The sequence below is a fragment of the Canis lupus genome, chromosome 11 (assembly GCF_011100685.1).
Source record: "Canis lupus familiaris isolate Mischka breed German Shepherd chromosome 11, alternate assembly UU_Cfam_GSD_1.0, whole genome shotgun sequence".
Taxonomy (NCBI): domain Eukaryota; kingdom Metazoa; phylum Chordata; class Mammalia; order Carnivora; family Canidae; genus Canis; species Canis lupus.
The window spans coordinates 61,837,707-61,857,570 of record NC_049232.1 but is presented as its reverse complement, the minus strand read 5'-3'; the positions used below and the strand labels follow the sequence as shown (position 1 = coordinate 61,857,570).

Here is a 19,864-nt window from a genome sequence, read left to right as displayed (position 1 = left end):
TGGTTCAGAAGGTTTTAAAACCAAGGCTATGTCAAGAACTTTAGGGAAATCAAATGTCCCAGAGACCATCAAATGCTATTATTTGTATTCTGGGCTCAGCTATGGGATTCATCTTTGAATCCATCTTTGAATCCAATCATCAGGGTGGCACATGGTTGTGAGTACTTTTGCCAGATCCACACTGTTTCATTGACTAGTGGGTACAACCCCTCCCAGAATAGGATTGAGCTAATGCTCCATAGCAAGGAAGACAAATTACAAATTCATTAATTCATTAAAGTCTGGTATTACATTCCTATTGTCTACTCTAGATCTTTTGTTTAAACTAAGCTGTCAAATGAGTCGTTAAATGGTAACATTTGGATTTTCATAATTATATTTGAATTTTACAGGTCTTAAATAGCAGAAACTCAGGCTGAATGAAAAGTTTTAATGTCTGACATGTGCAACTAAGGGTTTAGATAACCTAGTTCAGCTGTTTTTCATAAGAAAACTATGAACTCTACTTCATAAATTATCAAGTCCTTTCCTCTCACAGATATAATCCACCTTTTGGCTTTAGAGATAACACATATATAAATGGCTCAACACAGGCAACACTTCGTATTTCCACAGGGATAAGGGATACAGAGCTCTTCCACATGTATTGGCCATGTTCCTGTAATCCTCACAGGTCAGGAGGGTCTTTTCCCTGAACTTCCGCAGGGAGTTCATGTTGGTTTCCATGAGGGTTGTCTTCACATTCATCAACCTTATTTCATTCACCCTCCATCACATATATCTCATTTTTCAAAACAAACTTTAAAATACATTTCGAAAAAAAAAATACATTTTGAGGGAAGCATTTTCTACTCATCCATCTGAGATCTGTTATGAGAAAACTCCTTCCTTGTATTGAAAACAAATTGAGTAAAGCGGTGGTTTTCAAACCTGTGTTTAACCTATGTTTTTTTTCTTCTTTTTTCTTTTTTTTCCCCCACAAACAACATGTTATGCAGATCCTGGATAAATAAAATAGAGGTGGGTTGCTCTGCCTGAAAGGCCCGGGCTGGTGGCAGACTCCAAAGCCTCATAGCCCCTTTCCGGCTCAGCTGTCCCTGAGCCATCTCCTGTGGAACTTAAATTCATGCCTCACAAATTATTCATCAAGTTGATACCAGAACATGCAAAAGGCTGTCGACGGCCAGTGGCTTCTGAGCAAGTGCTGCCCTGGGTGATTACAGCCAGAGCCCCACTACACAACTTTGGGGCTTGGGTCAAGTGAAGGAACCTGGTAGTCACCAAGAAGAGTCCTGTCCGGCAGGTGGGATCCTTGGGGGAAGAGTCCCAGAATGTTTCCCTGAGCAGCCACTCCTGTTTGCTGCAGGGTTTGCTCCCCTAAAACCTTGACCAGGAAGTTGATATATCTCATTGCCAGGCGAAGTGTTTCATTTTTGCTTAGCTTTTTGTCTGGAGGGTGAGTGGGGATGAGCTTCCTCAGCTTGGCAAAGGCACTGTTGACATTCTGCTGCCTCCACCGCTCCCTGGTGTTGGTGAAGATCTTCCTGGTCATGTTTGAAGTCCTGAGACAGGAAAGAGAAAGGGCCCAGTACTGTGTAAGAGACGGTGGGTATCACCTGTCCTGCCAAGAATTTGAGATGTTAGATCTTTTTGAACCAGGTTTTAGGAAATTCCACTTCCTCATTTTTAGGTTTGTGGGTTTTTTTTTTTTGGGGGGGGGGGGTTGTTGGTGATGGTGGCTTTTGTTTTTCCTTTTTTTTTTTTTTTTTTTTTTAATCTTCCTTTTGACAACGGAAGAAAATGTGGCAGAAGAAGGGATAGGGTCAGAACAATACCCTTCAGCCTTTTTCTCCCTCCCTGTTCTGGAGCCCCCATCACAAGGTGGTTTTATCCCAGTAACCCCACTACTTCCTTTGGAACTAACTCTTCATAGCTGTTCAGAATTAGGCATAGCATAGGATTTAGTATTGTGCAAACAAAATATATAGTCAGCCAACAGGGAGTTAAATATGAATTCTCAAAAAATAAAAGCTCTAACCCTAGGCTTCACTAATAAGATAATTTGAGGAATGAGGACATTAACACAGCTCTCCTCTTAAGACAGCAGACCTCACCTGGAGGGTTGGGCCTCACTGTGCAAAATCTAAAATATCCAGACTGGACCACAATTAGAGGAGGGTGAACAGAGTGATGAAGAGTTGTGAAACCCTATTGTATGAAAAACAGAAGTGGGGATATTTGGTGTAAGAAGAAGACAAGACAAGGGGCAAGTGAGGGTGGCAATTTGCCACAGATGCTGTAGAAGATATTCAGGCCTCCACAAGCCTGCACTTGGGTTGCCTTTCCAACCCCAGGCAGCTTGGATTAACATGTGTTAATGGGAATGTAGATGATGCATCAGCAAACAAACCTCTCTATGATCTCAGCGTGTGGTGGACATTGAGCACCCGTGCTCTACTCTTGAAATAGGAACACCGTCATCCCTATCGAAACTGTGTGTGGTAAGAAGCAGTGCACTCACCGGTCCCTGTAATCCTGGAGGAAGGTACAGCAGGAGTTCAACATAGAGGAAAAGCCACCTTGTCCCTCCAAGGGTGTGTGTTCTGGTCAAAGCACCAAACACTAACCAGCTGTGAGGCGCTGCCTAAGTCACTTCACCAGCCTGAGCCTCAATTCCTCAGCTATACGACGGGTGTAATTATACCATCCTTTCCTCACAGCTTGTTGTAAGGATTAAATGGAATACTACACGTGAAAGCATTCTGTGAACTATAAACTAAGGAAAATAAGAGCAAACAGAGCATTTGCTTTGTGCCAGGCACTGTTTTTTTGTGCATTAACTCATGCTCTATACATACGCAAGCAGCGTTGGCTGTAGTGACAGTACTGTAGACACTGTCGGGATTGGCCAAGAGACGCTGACATATTCCAGAAGTCATTTCACTACATTGTGTGCTGGTATCTCTGCCCTTCTGTAGGAACCAAATGATGATCTCAATTAATTAGAACAAGTCACTGTTACCACCAAGCCCTGACCCTACAGGGATCAGTCACCAATGGAAGCACCTATACAGTGGTTAAGAACACAGGCTTCGGAGCCAGAACCTTGTTTTGGCTTTTGGTTCTGCTCTTTAGCTGTCGGACCCTGAGCAATCTACTTAAACTCTCTATGTATCAAATGCCTCATAAGTAAAGGGGGACTCAGGGCACCATCTGTAAGGACACATAAAATGATCCACGTAAACCATTTTAGCAAAGTGTTCGGCACACAGTAAGTGGTCAATAAATATTAGATAATTACAATCACCATCTCTACAAATAAAACAGGGAAAAGTAAATGTTTATTGCAACTTAGCATTTTTTTTTTCTGATACAGAAGCTACGTGCAGTAGAAAATGTCTGAGCTTGATTTATGTATTTGTCTGTTCTGCTCTATATGTCTACGGACACGCGCATATGTGTGTGTGTGTGTGTGTGTGTGTGTGTGTGCAAAATACCTGGAAGGATTCAGGTCAAACTGTTGATAGTGGTTCCTTAAGGGAGGACAGTGGGTTGGGGGAAGATAGAAAAAGAAGATGAGTGTGTTTTGTTATAGTTGAGTAATATTTTACATTTTTTTAAGGATTTTATTTATATTCATGAGAGACACACAGAGAGAGGCAGAGACACAGGCAGAGGGAGAAGCAGGCTCCCTGTGGGGAGCCCAATGTGGGATTTGATCCCAGTACCCTGGGATCACAACCTGAGCCCAAAGCAGATGCTCAATCACTGAACCACCCAGCTGCCCCAATATTTTACATTTTTATAATAAGAAAGGTCTCACATATTATTTGCTTCATAATAGACAAAAACTAAGAAAGTTTATGTGCTTTAATGTAGAAAGACCTGGTTTTAAATTTCAGCTCCCAATTTCTTAGTTATATGATTCTGAGAAAATCAGTTAACTACTGTAGCCTCAATTTCTTCTCTGGAAAATGGAAATTAAGCCATCATCAGGGTTCTTGTGAGGATTCAATAATATGTTATGTGAAGTATATAATATATAAATGAGATACTATGTGCCTGCTATAAAGGTGCTTAATAAATAACAAGCATTCTCTTCCTTATACATATGATAAGTGTCATTACTCCAAAGAATAGCATTTTTCAATCATCTGTATGGTCCCAGGACATTTCTCCATCCCTGTTCTTGTGGCCTTTCCTGCTTCTATCTGGGTTGGGTGCTGTGCTGAGAACCCAGTGGTAAGAAAACATGGCAGCCCAAGCTCACTGGCTGGCCTCAGGCTCCCTCCACCAGCCACTCAGGTCCACTTCCTTTCTCTGTGAAGACATTCTTAGTAGGACCCATAATCCAATTACAATCATATGCACTCCGAGCTTAGGTAACAACACTTACTGACCCTATGTGTCTGACACTCTACTGGCTGCTGGACACTGGGAAACCAATGTCTTGTGAATGGACAGCGAAACAGGGGCTATAGAAGCACAGAAGCAGCTTCTACCCAAGTGTTCTAGGGGCCTTCCCGGCATACCATGTGTCCTTCCAAACTGAAGGGGGTGAACTAGGTGATCCCAAAGGCCTCTTTCTGCTCTAAAATGCCACAGTGCACAGCCTATTAATAGTCTTTGATCTAACTCATTTCCAAATAACCTAATCCTTCATCTGCAATGAAAAATATGAGTGCCGTCAGAACTATAGCCAATTAAAACTAAAATATCACAGTTTGAACCTAAATCAAGGGATTTTATATAGAAAACTATTCAGTTTTGTTTACACCACGAGGCTGGCTGCTTTGCAGCCAGGACTGTAGGAGCAAAGTTACTTTCAAGCTTTTCTTGTCAAAGGAGGGTTTAGCTCACTCACTAAGTCAACTCTACTTCCTTACGTGTGGGGGACGGGGACGGGGGCGGGGGGGGTGGGGCAGTAGTGGTCCTTTTCAAGCTGGGAAGAGAAAGATTAAGCAGGATAAACTAACTGGTGTTCTCTTCTAAGAGGGCTCAATCCTATTGTGCTAGAAGCAGACAGAGGAAATAAGGAGAGGAAAAGATGGGCTTCGGCTTCAGAAATGTAGCCTGCAGTCCTAGAAGAAGCTTAATAATGCCTTGTTGATTTAGCCTCAAGGGTGTTACTCTCCTCCACAGGGGGAAATAGAAATCAGGTCTTTAACAAGCTGGGAAAATTCAAAGTAGTGGTCACTGGAAAATACCGAACTACTTATTAAATCAAAGTAAATTGCATTTAGTGTTTTACCAGTTGTAAGGCCCGATTACTGCTAAGCTTGATCTCAGAATAATTTAAGAGCTTAAAAAAATACACCAGATGCTGCAAAATCAGAAAACACCTGATAGATGTCAAAAAAGAAGTAAAGCATGCTGTCCCTGGGTCACACGGGGAATTGGTGGCATGGCCTGTGTCTCATGCCTCTCTATGTATGCATCTTTGTCACCACTGACTCCTGCTGGGTCAGGATACATAAACTTTTTGTGGCATGGATTCTTTTGGCAGACTGGGGAAGTCTAGGGGAGGACTCTATCCCAGGACAATGATTTTAAATCATTTTCACAAAGTGAAAAGCTTTTGGTTCCCTTCTCAAAATAATTATTTTAAATGCATGAGTTGAAATACATAGACGTATAAAAATAATCCATTATCATTAATAATTCTTAAAATAATTTTAAAATGCAATATAGTAGTAATGTGCTTTGTTTTTAACACATTAAATGACTTGTTACCATAATTTCTACACCATGATATATAAGCAAAAGATCTGCAACATATGTGAGAGGAAGGTATTTATGATTTTTGTTGGTGACATTGTCACCTGTACTACTTTTTATTACCCACATTTGTAAATAAAGGAAAGGCTAAATTTAGATGAAAGGTTACTAGAAGTAAAAATGTAAATTCTCCCCATCCAAATACACAGAGCCCCTGATTTCTATTTACATCCGTCTGGTTGGATAGGTGTCATGGACCTGGGATTAGGAACACCTGGGCAGGGGGAATGTAATGGTAAATATAATAGGAATATATATAGTTGGACACAAACTTCCCTCTCTTATATTGTCCTCACTGAAGATAACAGGTTACCAAAGAAAAGAATGACAATTATGCCCCCACAGAAAGTAGCCAATGCCCCCAATAGGGATTGCTGCTTTTCTGTGACAGTGGTCTCTGGACACAGAGTCCAGGTCAACAAGAAAAGGGTGCAGCCCAGGCTCACAGCTAACATTCCTGCAGTGGCCTGTCCCAGGCAGTCAGATCATGTGGCTCTTTGTTCATAAGACTTTAAATTCCTCATTCTTTCATTTGGTCATATGTATTTGTCTCTTCGTCCATCTTTTTCTCGAAAATAAGTGAAAACAGTCTCCAGAAGGAGAGAAAGGTGATTTACATAGACAGGTTAAGGGAAGATGCCTAACCTCCCACACTGGGCATAGCGTTGCCTTTTGAAATCAGTACAGAAGTAATCACATGCTCTTCCAAGAAAAAACAAAACAAAACAACCAACAAACGAGCTGTCCGTAGGTGCATAAAGTAAAACACAGAAGGTTCTCTATCTATACCTTCAATCTGATCGCCCAGCAGTAGCCAGTCTGGTGTGTGTACTTTACACATAACACATATGTCCTTTAAATATCAGAACACACACTATTATGCAAACTACTTTCCTCCTTAGACACCTCCGCATGTTGATGTTCTAATAAATGCGTTTCCCTGAGTAGCAAGCAGTCTTTGGGTGGGCACCCGCCTGCTGCACCTGAATCCTCTGCCAGCCCCGCCCCACCTGCGGCCCTCGCCCCTTCACTTCCCGACTCTTCCCTTGGCCTGCAGCGCCGGGGGGGCAGCTCGGCCTGGAGCTGGGCACCTGCAGCTGCGGAGTCGGCACCTGCAGCTGCGGAGTTGGCACCTGCAGCTGCGGAGCTGGGCACCTGAACCTGCAGAGTCGGCACCTGCAGCTGCGGAGCTGGGGACCTGCACCTGCGGAGTCGGCACCTCCACCTGCGGAGCTGGGGACCTGCACCTGCGGAGTCGGCACCTCCACCTGCGGAGCTGGGGACCTGCACCTGCGGAGTCGGCACCTCCACCTGCGGAGCTGGGGACCTGCACCTGCGGAGTCGGCACCTGCAGCTGCGGAGCTGGGGACCTGCAGCTGCGGGCGAGTCGCTCACCGGGACGGGACGCCGCCGCAGCGGCCCTGGCAGGAGCCGCGGGGGGACCTCCAGCAGCACCCACCCAGGTGGGGCGGCCTGGCCGACCGCGCAGGGCATCGCTTTGCTCCCCCGGAGCCGCGTCCCCCCCGCCCCGACCTCGGAGCCCCCCCCAGGGCTTCCATTGAGTCCTCGGCCCTCCGAGCCCCCGCGCCCCCGGGGCCGACGCACCTCCTCGCGGAGCCGGGAGCCGGGAGCCGGGAGCCGCAGCCTCGCTGGCCGTGTGCGCCCTCGCCGGGACGCGCGCCTCCGCCTCCGCCGCCGCCGCCGCCTTTATAGGACGCGGCCCTTTGTCTCCGGGCCCCTCGGGGCCTGCCCGCCGCCGCCGCGCGCCCCTCCCGCGCCCCTCCCGCGCCCCGCGCCCGCAGGACGAGGCTCCCGCCGAGAGGGCCGGGGGCGCCAGGGGCCGGGAAGCACGGCGACCCCGGCCCAGCGCGGAGCAGGTTACTCAGCGCCCTGCCCACGGGGCTTCCCGCCTCCACACCTGCCCTCTCGGTCTACACTCCAGCATCACTCAACGACCCAGTTGGGATTCCTGTGGCTTCTGGCTCAAAGCCCTTATGCGGCTCTCCATTTCACTCAGAATTAACCTGAAGTCTTCACGAGGGCCCCTAAGACCCCCTTTACCTGCCTGTTCCTTCTCTCCCCCAGGTTTAGTCGACTGTAGCCACTCTGACCTTTGTTGTTTCAGGAACGTACCCAACGCACTCCCGCCTCAGGGCCTTTGCACTGTTTTCGCTGCCTGAAACACTCTGCCTCCAAGTTACCCACGTAGTTTCCCACCCCCACCTCACCTCCTTTCATCCATTGCACGGTTATTACTGAGCACCTACTATGGTCCACCCTGTACAGGTGCCGGGAGACAACTTCAAACAAAACACACAAATCTCTGCCCTCAAGAAACTGACATTCTTCCTGTCTTTGGTCAAATGTCACCTTTTATTTTTTTTTAAAGATTTTATTTATTTATTTATTTATTCATGAGAGACACAGAGAGAGAGAAAGAGGCAGAAGCAGGCTCCATGCAGGGAGCCTGACGTGGGACTGGATCCCGGGTCCCCAGGATCACACCCTGGGCCAAAGGCAGGCACCCAACCACTGAGCCACCCAGGGATTCCCCCAAATGTCACCTTCTTATGAAGATTCTGAGAACGACATCTAAAATTGCACCTTCACATACATAAGGACTTTTCATCCTCCTGCCCTGCTTTATTCTCTCTTTAGTGCTCCTTTCCGTTTAGCAATATTTTACTTATTTACTTCATCTGTCTCCTCCCAACCCCAGTGAATAGGCATTCATCAAACATTGGCTGAATAATGAATGGGTAAGTAAAGAATTTCTAGATATCACATTCTCTAAAGGACCCAGCATGGGATTTAAAATCATAAATTCACAATACATTATAGTTTCATGGATAAAAGTGAAGGACTCTGGAGTTGCTGCCCAAATTGAAATCCCTGGTCTACCCCCTTATGTGACCCTAGGCAAATTATATAACTTCTCCCTGCCTCAGTCTCCTCATCTGTAAAATAGGACTATTTAAAATAGGACTGTTGTAACAACAATAGGACTATAAGGACAACTACTGGCTCCCTTTCCTGGGAGATTATATAACCCCACCCATGTGCTGGACAGTGCCTCCCTGTAGGTGGTGGGAGGGGATTTCTCTGCCCACATCCTGGCTTGGCCATGAGACTTGCATCAGCCAACAGAGTGTGGGCAGACCTGACATCTGCAGTGATGGAGGGGAAGCTCTAAGAGTGATTCCTAGTTGGGCTGTCATGAGAAATGTTTGGGGTTGGGGTTGCTCTTTCAGCCTGACAGCCATAGAGCAAAGCCATAACCAACCACAGCCCTCATGTAACATGAGCGAGGAGTCAATCTTCACTGTTTTAAGCAAGCCTCACTGAGACTCTGAGATTGTTTGTCCCTCTTCATATATATGTATTTATTATATTTTTATTATATTTCTTATTATAAATTTTTTAAAAAGCTTTTGTGTGAATTGTTAGAGTTTCCAGAAGCAAGAAGGTGAAGAAAACACTACATCTGCATTCAAGGAGTTCACAGCTTTTGGGAGGGAGAGGCATGGCCATAATGACTAAATACAAGAGAGTCCTGAGTGCTAGAGAGTGTGAACAAGATTCTAACAGGAGGATCAGAGATTGCTTGTGAGGGGGATGGCATTTAAACCCGGCCCTGAGGCAGGGCTGCCTCTGACATCTGTGGGATCCAGGACAAAGGTACAGATGGAGACTTCTGAGCCATCCCCATTCTTTCCCCACTGCCCAGCTCTGTTCTGCTCGGTGAAGGGCTTTGTGTATATGATGTGGACTCCCAGCCCACACGGACCTAAGGAAGAACCCTGTGCAGGCTCTGAAAATAGGCTCAGGGCCATTTGAGCAGAAATTCAGGGAGTCCTAGATACACAGAGTGTGGTCTAAATCCAGGGGTCCTGGATACCCAGAATGGGATCTAGAATGTAGGAAATGGGCACCCGCTGGGTACTGGAGAAGAACTAATACGGAGTCATCTAAAGCACATCTAAAAAGGCAGGAGTTACAGTTGCCTGGGTACGTGGGCAGAAGGGTGGGAAAGACTGAAGGAATTACACAGGTAGGAGTGGAGGAGAAGCCAATCCATGTGAAGCCAGCTGCATGGATTGAAGATGATGAGAATGATATGTTTAGGTTTACAGGTTCCAACACTCATCTGGTAGCAATGCAAAGGATGGAACGGGAGTGGGGAGTGAGTTGGAGAAAATTGATCAACTTGTGCACAAAGGGGGCCCTTAGAAACACACTTTGATATTTCCAGATGATATTTCCATCCTCCATTTGTCCTCTTTCTGCCCTTCTGTCTGCTTTGTGGGCTGTGGAAGGGGAACTGCAGATTCCCAGTGCCCATGTTTTTCTACCAAGCCCTGTGACATCACTATTCTGATAGACCGCGTATTATATTTTTTAAAAGATTTTATTTATTTATTCATAGACACAGAGAGAGGCAGAGACACAGGCAGAGGAAGAAGCAGGCTCCATGCAGGGAGCCCGATGTGGGACTCCATCCTGGGTCCCCAGGATCACACCCCAGGCTGCAGGCGGTGCCCAACAGTTGTGCCACCGGGGCTGCCCTAGACCGTGTATTATATTTTAAACCAAGAACCCATATTACCCTTCATCTTAGCCAAAAACCTTAGCAAATGTATTTGCTTAGTGGCATAGTCTGTGATTGCTAAAAAAAAAAAGGGGGGGGGGGGTGGCAGCCTGAGTGGCTCAGCAGTTAAGCGCCGCCTTCAGCCCAGGGTGTGATCCTGGAGTCCTGGGATCTAATCCCACGTCCGGCTCCATGGAGCCTGCTTCTCCCTCTGCCTGTGTCTCTGCCTCTCTCTCTCTCTGTCTCTCGTGAATAAATAAATAAAATCTTTTTTAAAAATGTCGCAACTGGGTAGCAAGGGCAGAAATGTGTGATGCCAAATGAAACAATAAGCTGTGGAGTGGGATCTGTGCACAACTGGACAAGAACTGACAGGAGGGCAAAGATTACAGAGAAAGAGACCCAACTATACTGGCACACTGGGACCAGGGTCGACATTTGCTTTCTTCTCAAAACTGTCTTACACGTTATTGTTGCCTTTATTTTTAAAATGGGGAAACATTTTTCCGTGCCCCATTCCACTGGCAGTGATTCTTCCGATGATGGGCGCTCTTCCATCCCGGTCTCCCAGTGCTGAGAGTTAGGGGCTAGGTCCCGTCCCCCAGGGGAAGGGGTTGAAGGAGGAATTTACATAATCCGATTATTGAGGGATTAAGTTTGGGCAGCTAAACGCCTCTGTGTGCTTGAGCTAAAACCCTTACTATTCATGGCTCTCACTGCCCCCTGGAGAGACTGCACCTGCAGACTCCTGGCGAGGGAAGGGTAGGCCGCTAGGAGAGCCGGGTTCTACTGGCTTAATTGATCTGTCTGGATTAGCCTGTGAATCCTGGACCTCTAGTCCTGTGTGCAGGGGTTGTCAGCTTCAGGAGAGACCAAACCTGAGGTTTGCAGAAGGGATTTCTGTCATCCCAGGTGGTTGTGAGCCAAGGTCATTTTGGCTGGAGGTCAAGCATCAGCCTTACCTCTCCAGTCTTAAAACTCCTTCCTCCCTACTCCATCCATCCATCCATCCATCCATCCATCCATCCATCCATCCTTTCTTCCACCCATTGTGTCCGCAACCATCAATTTATTCATTGCATGAAATAGCTGGTTCTTGATAGTTAATAGAATCCACTAGTAAATCCTTTTAGGTAGGTTTTGTTCCTTCAAGTGTTCTCTCTTAGGTTAATTTTGGTACTTTTCAGAATCATTAACAAAGTGTTATATACAGCTATTCAACGATTTTTAAAATATATATATATATATCTGATGGCACCTGGGTGGCTTAGTCATTAAGTGTCTGACTTCAGCTCAGGTCATGATTTCAGGGTCCGGCGATTGAGCCCCAAGTCCAGGTTCCCTGCTTAATGGGGAGTCTGTTTCTCCCACCCCTCTGCACCTCCCCCATTTGTGCTATCAAATAAATAAAATCTTAAAAAGATGAAAATTTAAAAATATATCTGTATCTGTGTTGCTTTCCTCATTCCTCATGTTGTTGTTCATGACTTCTTGATTAGCTTTGCAGAAGCTTATACATTTTATTGTTTTTGAAAACTACCTCTGTGTTCCAACACTTTTATGATTTTCTAATGTATTAATGTCTACTCTATGTTTTTAAATCTGCCCTTTCTCATTTGCTTATGCTTATTTTGTTTTCTCTCCACATCCCATTCTTAGATTGAATGTTTATTTTATTAATTTTCTGGCTATGAATTATATTCTGATATATCTTTGGTGTCATTCTGTGTTTCCATTTATGCTATCACTGTCATTAGTTTCTAACATCTGTTGTTTATTTTAATTTTTCTTTTTGAAGGTGCTTTTAAAATTTCTTTATCATTGTATCTTTTGGTAACAATTTACTATTAATTTCTAATTTCACTGTGGTATAGTCAAAGATACACTGTATATTCTTTTGTTTGGGATATTTATTGAGAGCTTTCTCTTTGGTAAAACATGATCAACTGTTATAAATGATCCATTAGCAATAAAAAGGAGGTAAATATCCTGTTTGAAAAATAAAATGTTTTTATATACAACCATTAACATAATCCTTCACATCCTTTTGGTCTATTTTAATCTATTTGACAGAGTTGTATGAAAATCTCCCTCTATTATTTCATATCTGTTCCTTCCTTTCAGTTTTTCCAGAAGAGTTTGCTTTAGATCTTTATATTTTAAGATACAATGCATTTGACACATGAAGACTCAGTGAAGTTTTATTGATTTAGAGAACTATACTCCATATCAATATAAAAATGGTTCTCTTTGCTTTGCTTTTTGTCATGAATTTTATATTAATACAACCTACTTTGCATTTTCCAAAAAAAACTGTGCTTGTTCTTTTACAGTTAATTTGAAGCTGTGTGGGTATGACTCTTGGTCATAGGTTTTATCCTTCTGTGAAACTTTATTTGGTTAATTAAAATTCTTTTGACTCTGGTTTTTTAAAAGTGCCCCATCACCATGGTGAATTCTTCAAAGCAAATCTCATTCTAGTTTACTTGCTTATTGGCTTGCCTGTTATACACTGTAAATGTCAAGAGGGCAAGGACTTAGCTTTGTTAATCACTAAACCCCACAGTGTTCACTGCACATAAAAGCTGCTTGATAAGACATTTGTTGAATGAATGCAAGACAGCGCTGACTCATTTCTCCAAACAGCTGCCTCCAGCCTGCCCTGCTTTCTGTCAGAAGACACATAGCTTGTTTCTATGAAACGAATGCTTCCAAGGCCATGGGACAGGTTTGGGTGATTTTTTTTAATTAATTAATTAATTTATTTATTTATTTATTTATTTATTTATTATTTATTTTTTTTGGGAGGGGTGATTGTTTTTTAAGGAGAAGAGAAGAACATTCTGGCTGCTGTACACAGAGGGGTGAGAAACAATGTGAGGAGACTAGCTAGCAGGTTGTGACAGGAGAGCGGATGCTGCTTGACCTAGGGGGTGATATCAAGCACCAACTGGGGGCCAGGTGTCAAATTCTCTATCCCATTATTTAGCACTAAGTACTAGGTGTCATGCAAAGCATTACACACACTTTTTCCATTTAATATGAGAAATTATATATCTTGATTATAAAATTACATAACAAGTTATCATCCTTGACAAAACAAAATATTGCTCCCAAACAAGTGAAATACTAAAAAGTATGCCCAAAGAAGCAAGACTTCACTTGCAGCTGACTCTGTTTTACTAGTGGTCCTTGGACAAATATCTTCCCAGAGCCAGCAGAGGCTGTAAATCCTCATGGACATTAATGTCACTTCATTCACAGGACCCATAGAGCCACTTAGTGATTAGCTTACCTCCTCAGATGCTCTTCCTGCCTCCCCTTCTTCGACCTCCTGCAAATAAAAAAGTAATAAAGCAAGCGGGTGCAGACGAAAGCAGGTGATGTAAGAAACCAGGGCATCTGGAGGGAGAAATAAGCTGACATGGCCTCATCTCTACTAGAGCGCTGGGAAGGGTGCTGGCTGAGTGAGAGCTTTGGTCTTCTGTCATAAGGAAAGAGAGATCTGGCTGCTTTCTCATCATTTTCGGACTTTCCTGAGGTTGTTTCCTAGTTTGGCCAGAAAAGGAAAGATAGTAGAATCTGCAGACCAGAGTCTCTGATGTACACTAGTCTTGCGGCCCTGGACATACTCACAGATAGAAACAATAAAGGAAAAAATGGTATTGATATATAAGGAAACAAATGTGCTGTCCACTGAGGTTTTCCCTGCAGCTTACAGTGACTTTAGTTGACAAAAGAAGAGGACAATATTACTCGGTAAACAAAGTTATCCTTACTTGGAAGATTGCCATAGCCTGCCAGACATCCTGCATTTCAGAAGCAGTCAACGTTGAATCTCAGTGGTGGTCCTCAACTGGATCCAAACCTAAGGCCCTGTTTGAATAAAGAAGAGGGGAAGGGTGGGTGATCCATCTACAATCAGATTTGCAAAGATTTCCTGCACTGTTGTAACACTGTCTTCTTGATGCCTTTTCTCATTTCCTGTTTTCTCTGTCTGCTGTCTAATCTTGTGCTTTGCCTGGGACAAGTGCAATGATAAGGCTACTGGTTCGGATTGCAAGTAGAGGAATTTATAAATTGCTTTCCAGACCCATGCTGCTTTGAAACTTTCTCAATTAAACTGGCTACTTGACTTAAGAAACAAAAAGCTGATAGAATTGCCAACCCCCCCCCCCCCATATTTTACCTTTCTGAGGCTGTTTTCTATAACATGGGAATAACAAATACTCACTTTGCTATGAATTAAGTGCAATAAAGTATTAAGAAACACCAAGTGGGTGACAGCTCAAAGAAGGCCTTTGCTATGGCTGCAGAGGCAGGCTGACTGCCTGAATCCTCATTCCTACACTAGTCTCCCAGTTCCAATATTCTCATGTGAGTTGGAAACATTAGCTTCATGGCTTATTGTGAAGATTCAGTGAATGATTTGGAGTAAATGCTTAAAAATGGTGAGAATAGGCATCTAATAAAAATCATAGCCGCTCAATACATTGTGTTTTCATTTTCATTGCCAGAAAAACCCTATCCAAAAACTAAATGTTGAGAGTCTGAACACATGCTTCTAATATCGTTCAAAGGGCACTTTTTTCCTTTCATTTGCCCCCCCCCCGCCCCCCCCCCCCCCCCCCCCCCCCCCCAGCTATCCTGGCTCCCACTTCTCTTCTCCCAGTTACTTTGGGTCCTGTGCTGCTAAGAAGCATTTATTTCCTTCTGGTATTTGAAGCAAACAGAACCCAGAGCTGGGTGAGGGAGATATCAAAGAGGGGAAAGAAAAGCTTCTCTTGAGCATCAGTCTCTCTTTTACCATTAATTTCCACCCTCCAAGGCTCCCCAGACCCAGGACTCCTTGGTAACACCCAGACACACATGCACACACATATCTCTATCAGGACACCTGGTGTTGAGGCCTGTCCAGAGCAAATGTTGACCATTGCAATAGAAAGCACGGCATAGAACTGCCTAAAGTGAGCGGGCTTTTCTTCCCATAGTTACAACTAGAGGGATGCACAGCCCTGGGTGTGCCCAGCTGCTGACTCTCAAGACCAGGCTGATTTGGCCTTCGCTCTGTAGGCCTGGAGTGGAGAGTGCTACTTCCAGCCAATAACCCCAAGGGCAGTGGGAAAGCAAGGGGAATTGGGGGGAGAGGAACGGGGAGCAGAGCAAGGTACTGGAGAAAAGAAAGAGGTGGGGTGTGACTCCCCTTTCTCCTTTTTATATTCTCTGGTCTTTGTATAAGAGACATAACTCATCAAATGGGTCCCCTAGATGGGGATTTGGATGCTCTGTGGGCAGCAGATAAGAGTGCAGCCTTCTTGCAGAAAGTAAATTCACTGAATACTCCCCATAAAGTCAATAATGTCAGGCTTATCAGCTGTCCTCATTCCCCACTCCGCCCCCTGGGGACCAGACTTGAAATAAAGGCCACAGCTCCCAGGGCTGGAAAGTGAAGGCACAGGATTGGACTAGGAAGGGGCCTCTGCCCCCCTGAGCTATATTTTAGGCAGGTGGGGGAAATCTGCCAGGCCTGAGCTGCCCAGAGCCCTCTGCTTTCCAGACGGACAAAGCCCAAACCAAACACATATACCGAGGGGATGAGGGAGGCACCCCCTTAGTCCTCAAATTCAGCAGATGTTTTCAGGAGACGCCACCGGGGCTTCTTAGGGACAATTAGAGGATGTCATTTGAAATATAACCAATAAAAAAAACCTATAGGGGAAACCTTGGTTTCTTGCCACAGCTCTCACATTTGCTTTTGCATAATACAGATACTTCTGTACTACCCAAGAGCATATCCATCTTTTCTAGCTGGTGGAGATCTGGTTTCCTTACAAGTTATGTGAAATAAGTCCAAGACCAGCTAGCTAGGGTTTCAGATACGATTCTGAAACTCACACTGTAGCCGAAGTGGGCTGTTTTAACAGGACGCAACCTGTGCTTGGGGCTCCTCTCCTCCCACACTCGACACCCTTAGGATCCAAGCAGACATTAAAGCTGGCCCAGACCTTGCCAGGGAGTAGTCCCAGCTTCAGCTCTCTGACCCAGGCAGCAGAATCTGGCTGGGTGGAAATGGACTTGTCCTAGACTGATTTCATGGGATCAGTCTCAGTGAACCTAAATTCTTCTAAATCCCCACTCTGGCCTTGGAGGTGCTTCATGAATATTTCCTGAGTCAACAAATGGACCTCAGCCCCCAACATAGTACGCGTGAGTAGTAATCTAGCCAGGAGTGTTGATTAAAAACATCATGTTCTTATTCAAATAACCTTTCTACACTTTCTTTTATCCAAACTTCACAGCAGTATATTCAGGTCCCCCTGCCCCCAATCTGTTCCTTGCCCGCTTTTCTAGCTGTCTTTTCCCCCCCACTATTTATCCATGTATAGCCAAGTGGTCTTATGTACTGTCCTACAAAGCCCATTCCATGATTTCACTGACTTCTTTTGTTCAGAAATGCTTTCTTCCCTTTCTTCATTCAAAGTTACTGTTCACTAATAATGTCTTAAGATCAAGTTACACCTCATCGTCCCTTCCTTGCCCTCCTTCCTAGAGCTTTTTCTAGCCTAGGGTGCTCAGGCTGCCTTCTACAAAGTCTGGGACTTTTGGTCTCCTTATCCAAGCCTGGTCTTTGAGAATCAATTAATCCCATGTCCTGTCTCCCCAAAAGACAGAGCATGCACCTGTGCCCTTGAGGCTAGGGTCCTTTCTTATCACCAGACCTTAGGACAGGGTCCTCTACCCAAGAGAACTCTTAAATATCTAATCTTACAGAAAAAAAATTACTTGGGTTTATTGGGAAAATATAAGTTCATGGGATTTATTCCAAAAGTAGAAATAAAAGCAAGATACTATTCACAAGAGCCACCATTTATTAAACATCTACTATGCACTGAACAGTGTACCAGATACTACAGATTTCCTATATTTCTTATAATAACCCTTAAAGGTAGACATTAATTTCAGCCCCCTGAATTGAAAAAAAGTTGGAACTCAAAAGTTAAATAATTAGCCCAAGATCATAAAACTAGGAAGTGGCACCCCTGGATTTGAGTCCAAGTTTGTACAACACCAAAGCCCTTGCGGTCTCTAGTGCATTATGCTAGTGTCATACTGTTTTGATTAGTACAGCACAAAAATTGTGGTAAGATTATTCCTTTAATTTTTTTATAAAGAGGGCAGCCCCGCTGGTGCAGCGGTTTAGCACCGCCTGCAGCCCAGGGCGTGATCCTGGAGACCCTGGATGGGGTCCCACGTTGGGCTCTCTGCATGGAGCCTGCTTCTCCCTCTGCCTGTGTCTCTGCCTCTCTCTCTCTCTCTGTGTCTCTGAATAAATAAAATCTTTAAAAAATTAAAAAAATAAATTTTTTATAAAGAGTGTTATAAGAGTTTTTGTAACATGTTGAAGGGCACTCTAGTAAAATCATAGTACAAACCATGGTACACAGTACACATGCAAAAAGAAATCCTTTATAAAAGAGACAACTACAGTATTTGGTGTTATCACTATTTAAAATTTTAGCCATTCTAGTAGGTGTACGGTGATATCTCATTATGCTTGTAATTGCACTTCCCTGATGGTTAACAATGTTGAACATTTTTTCTTTCTTTCTTTCTTTCTCTTTCTTTCTTTCTTTCTTTCTTTCTTTCTTTCTCTTTCTCTCTTTCTTTCTTTTTCTTTTTCTTTCTTTCTTTTCTTTCTTTCTTTCTTTCTTTCTTTCTTTCTTCTTCTTTCTTCTTTCTTTCTTTCTTTCTTTCTTTCTTTCTTTCTTTCTTTCTTTCTTTCCTTTTTAAGATTTTATTTATTCATGAGAAACACAAAGAGAGAGAGAGAGAGGCAGAGACACAGGCAGAGGGAGAAGCAGACTCCCTGTGGGGAGCCCGATGTGGGACTCCATCCTGGGAGCCCAGGATCATGCCTTGAGCCAAAGGCAGACGCTCAATCGCTGAGCCACCCAGGTGTCCCTGTTGAACATTTTCTTAAAGTTATATTAATAATCAACATTATAGCTCTCTCTCTTTACTTCTCTATTATCAATGATAAATTTTACTCCCTTCAGAAAATGCTGTTACATTTAGCACCTTTGGTCAGCAGTTTACATATAGTTTTGTGGGGAGAGAATAGTCATAGGGAAACATTATTTATGGGACGAATACTAAAGGTATAAAGTTAGATTAGAAATAAAATTAATAGTAACTTTTAGTAAAAATGGACATTTCCATAACATTTTTGGAAAATGATACATTTTGGAAGAGGACTATGCTGAAATTCAGATTGCATTTTTGCGTCCAAGGAATAGGATCCCAAAACACAAAGTGCAATGAATCAGAGCTGAGGAAGCTCTAGCATTACTTCTCATACCAGTGATAACAAGAAAAATTTCTAATTATCAGCTGAGCAAGGGCTGATTTATTAATGTTTGCTTCAGTAATATTTCAGATTTCATGGAAGAAATTATGACCAGGAAAAATGGCAACATTTTCCCCAGTTTTATAGAGATATAATTGACTTCTAACATTGTATATAGGTCATAAAGTGTACAACACAATTATTTGATATATGTACGTATTGTGAAATGATCACTACTAGTTAACATCCATCACCTCACATAGCTAAAAATTTGTTTTCTTGTGACAAAATGCTTTCGAATATACAATATAGTATTGTTAACTATACTCATCATGCTGTATATTATACCCCTAGAACTTGTCTCAACTGGAAGTTCGTACCTTTTGACCACCTTCATCCAATTCCCTACCCCCTGCCTCTGGCAACCACCAATCTGTTGTTTCTGAGTTTGGTTTTTCTAGATTCCACATATAAAGTGAGATCATATAGTTATCTAATCTTTTTCTGTTTGTTATGTCCCTTAACAATAATGCCTTCAAGGTCTACTTATTTGGCCACAAATGACAAGATTTCCTGCTTTTTTGTGGCTAAACAGTATTCCATTCTCTATATATGCCACATCTTCTTATCCATTTGTACATTGATGGGACACTTAGGTTGTTTCCATATCTTGACTATTGTAAATAAACCTGCAATGTATGGGGGCGGGGGGGGCAAAAATCTCTTTGGGATAATGATTTTGTTTCCTTCAGGTAAGTATCCAGGGTGGAATTGCTGGATCATCATATGGTAGCCCTATTTTTAATATTTTGAGGAAACTTCATGCTGTTTTTCTAGTGCCTGCATCAATTTACATTCCCATCAGCAGTGAATAAGAGTTCCCTTTTCTGCATATTCTCATCAACATTTATTAGCCCCTGTCTTTTTTAGTAAGTCATTTTAACAGGTGTGAGATTTTGATTTGCATTTCCCTGAGGATTAGTAATGTTGAACACCTTTCCAGGTACCTGTTGGCCACCTGAATATCTCCTTTGGAAAAATGTCTATTCAGTTCCTTTGCCCACTTTTAATTGGATTGTTTTTTTTCTATTGAGTTGTAGGAGTTCCTTGTATCTTTTGGATATTAGCTCCTTATCAGATACATTGTTTGC

General features: G+C 43.5%; 1 protein-coding gene across 6 annotated transcripts in view; it reads right to left on the bottom strand.

The window, feature by feature from the left end:
• Window positions 1-410: 410 nt before the first annotated feature.
• TAL2 (TAL bHLH transcription factor 2) overlaps window positions 411-19,864 on the bottom strand; it is a 71,151-nt gene continuing 51,697 nt past the window's right edge. For 4 of the 6 annotated variants that reach the window (XM_038553018.1, XM_038553021.1, XM_038553017.1 and 1 more), the window contains exons 2-4: window positions 14,146-14,242; window positions 13,662-13,700; window positions 411-1,562 (exon numbers count right to left, since the gene is read on the bottom strand). In XM_038553018.1, coding sequence (XP_038408946.1) covers window positions 1,235-1,562; window positions 13,662-13,700; window positions 14,146-14,174 — 396 coding nt within the window. In that variant the 5' untranslated portion in view covers window positions 14,175-14,242 and the 3' untranslated portion in view covers window positions 411-1,234. Of the gene's footprint in view, window positions 1,617-7,383; window positions 7,464-13,661; window positions 13,701-14,145; window positions 14,243-19,864 lie in introns of those variants that run through there. The other 2 variants (XM_038553022.1, XM_038553023.1) reach the window with 2 other exon arrangements.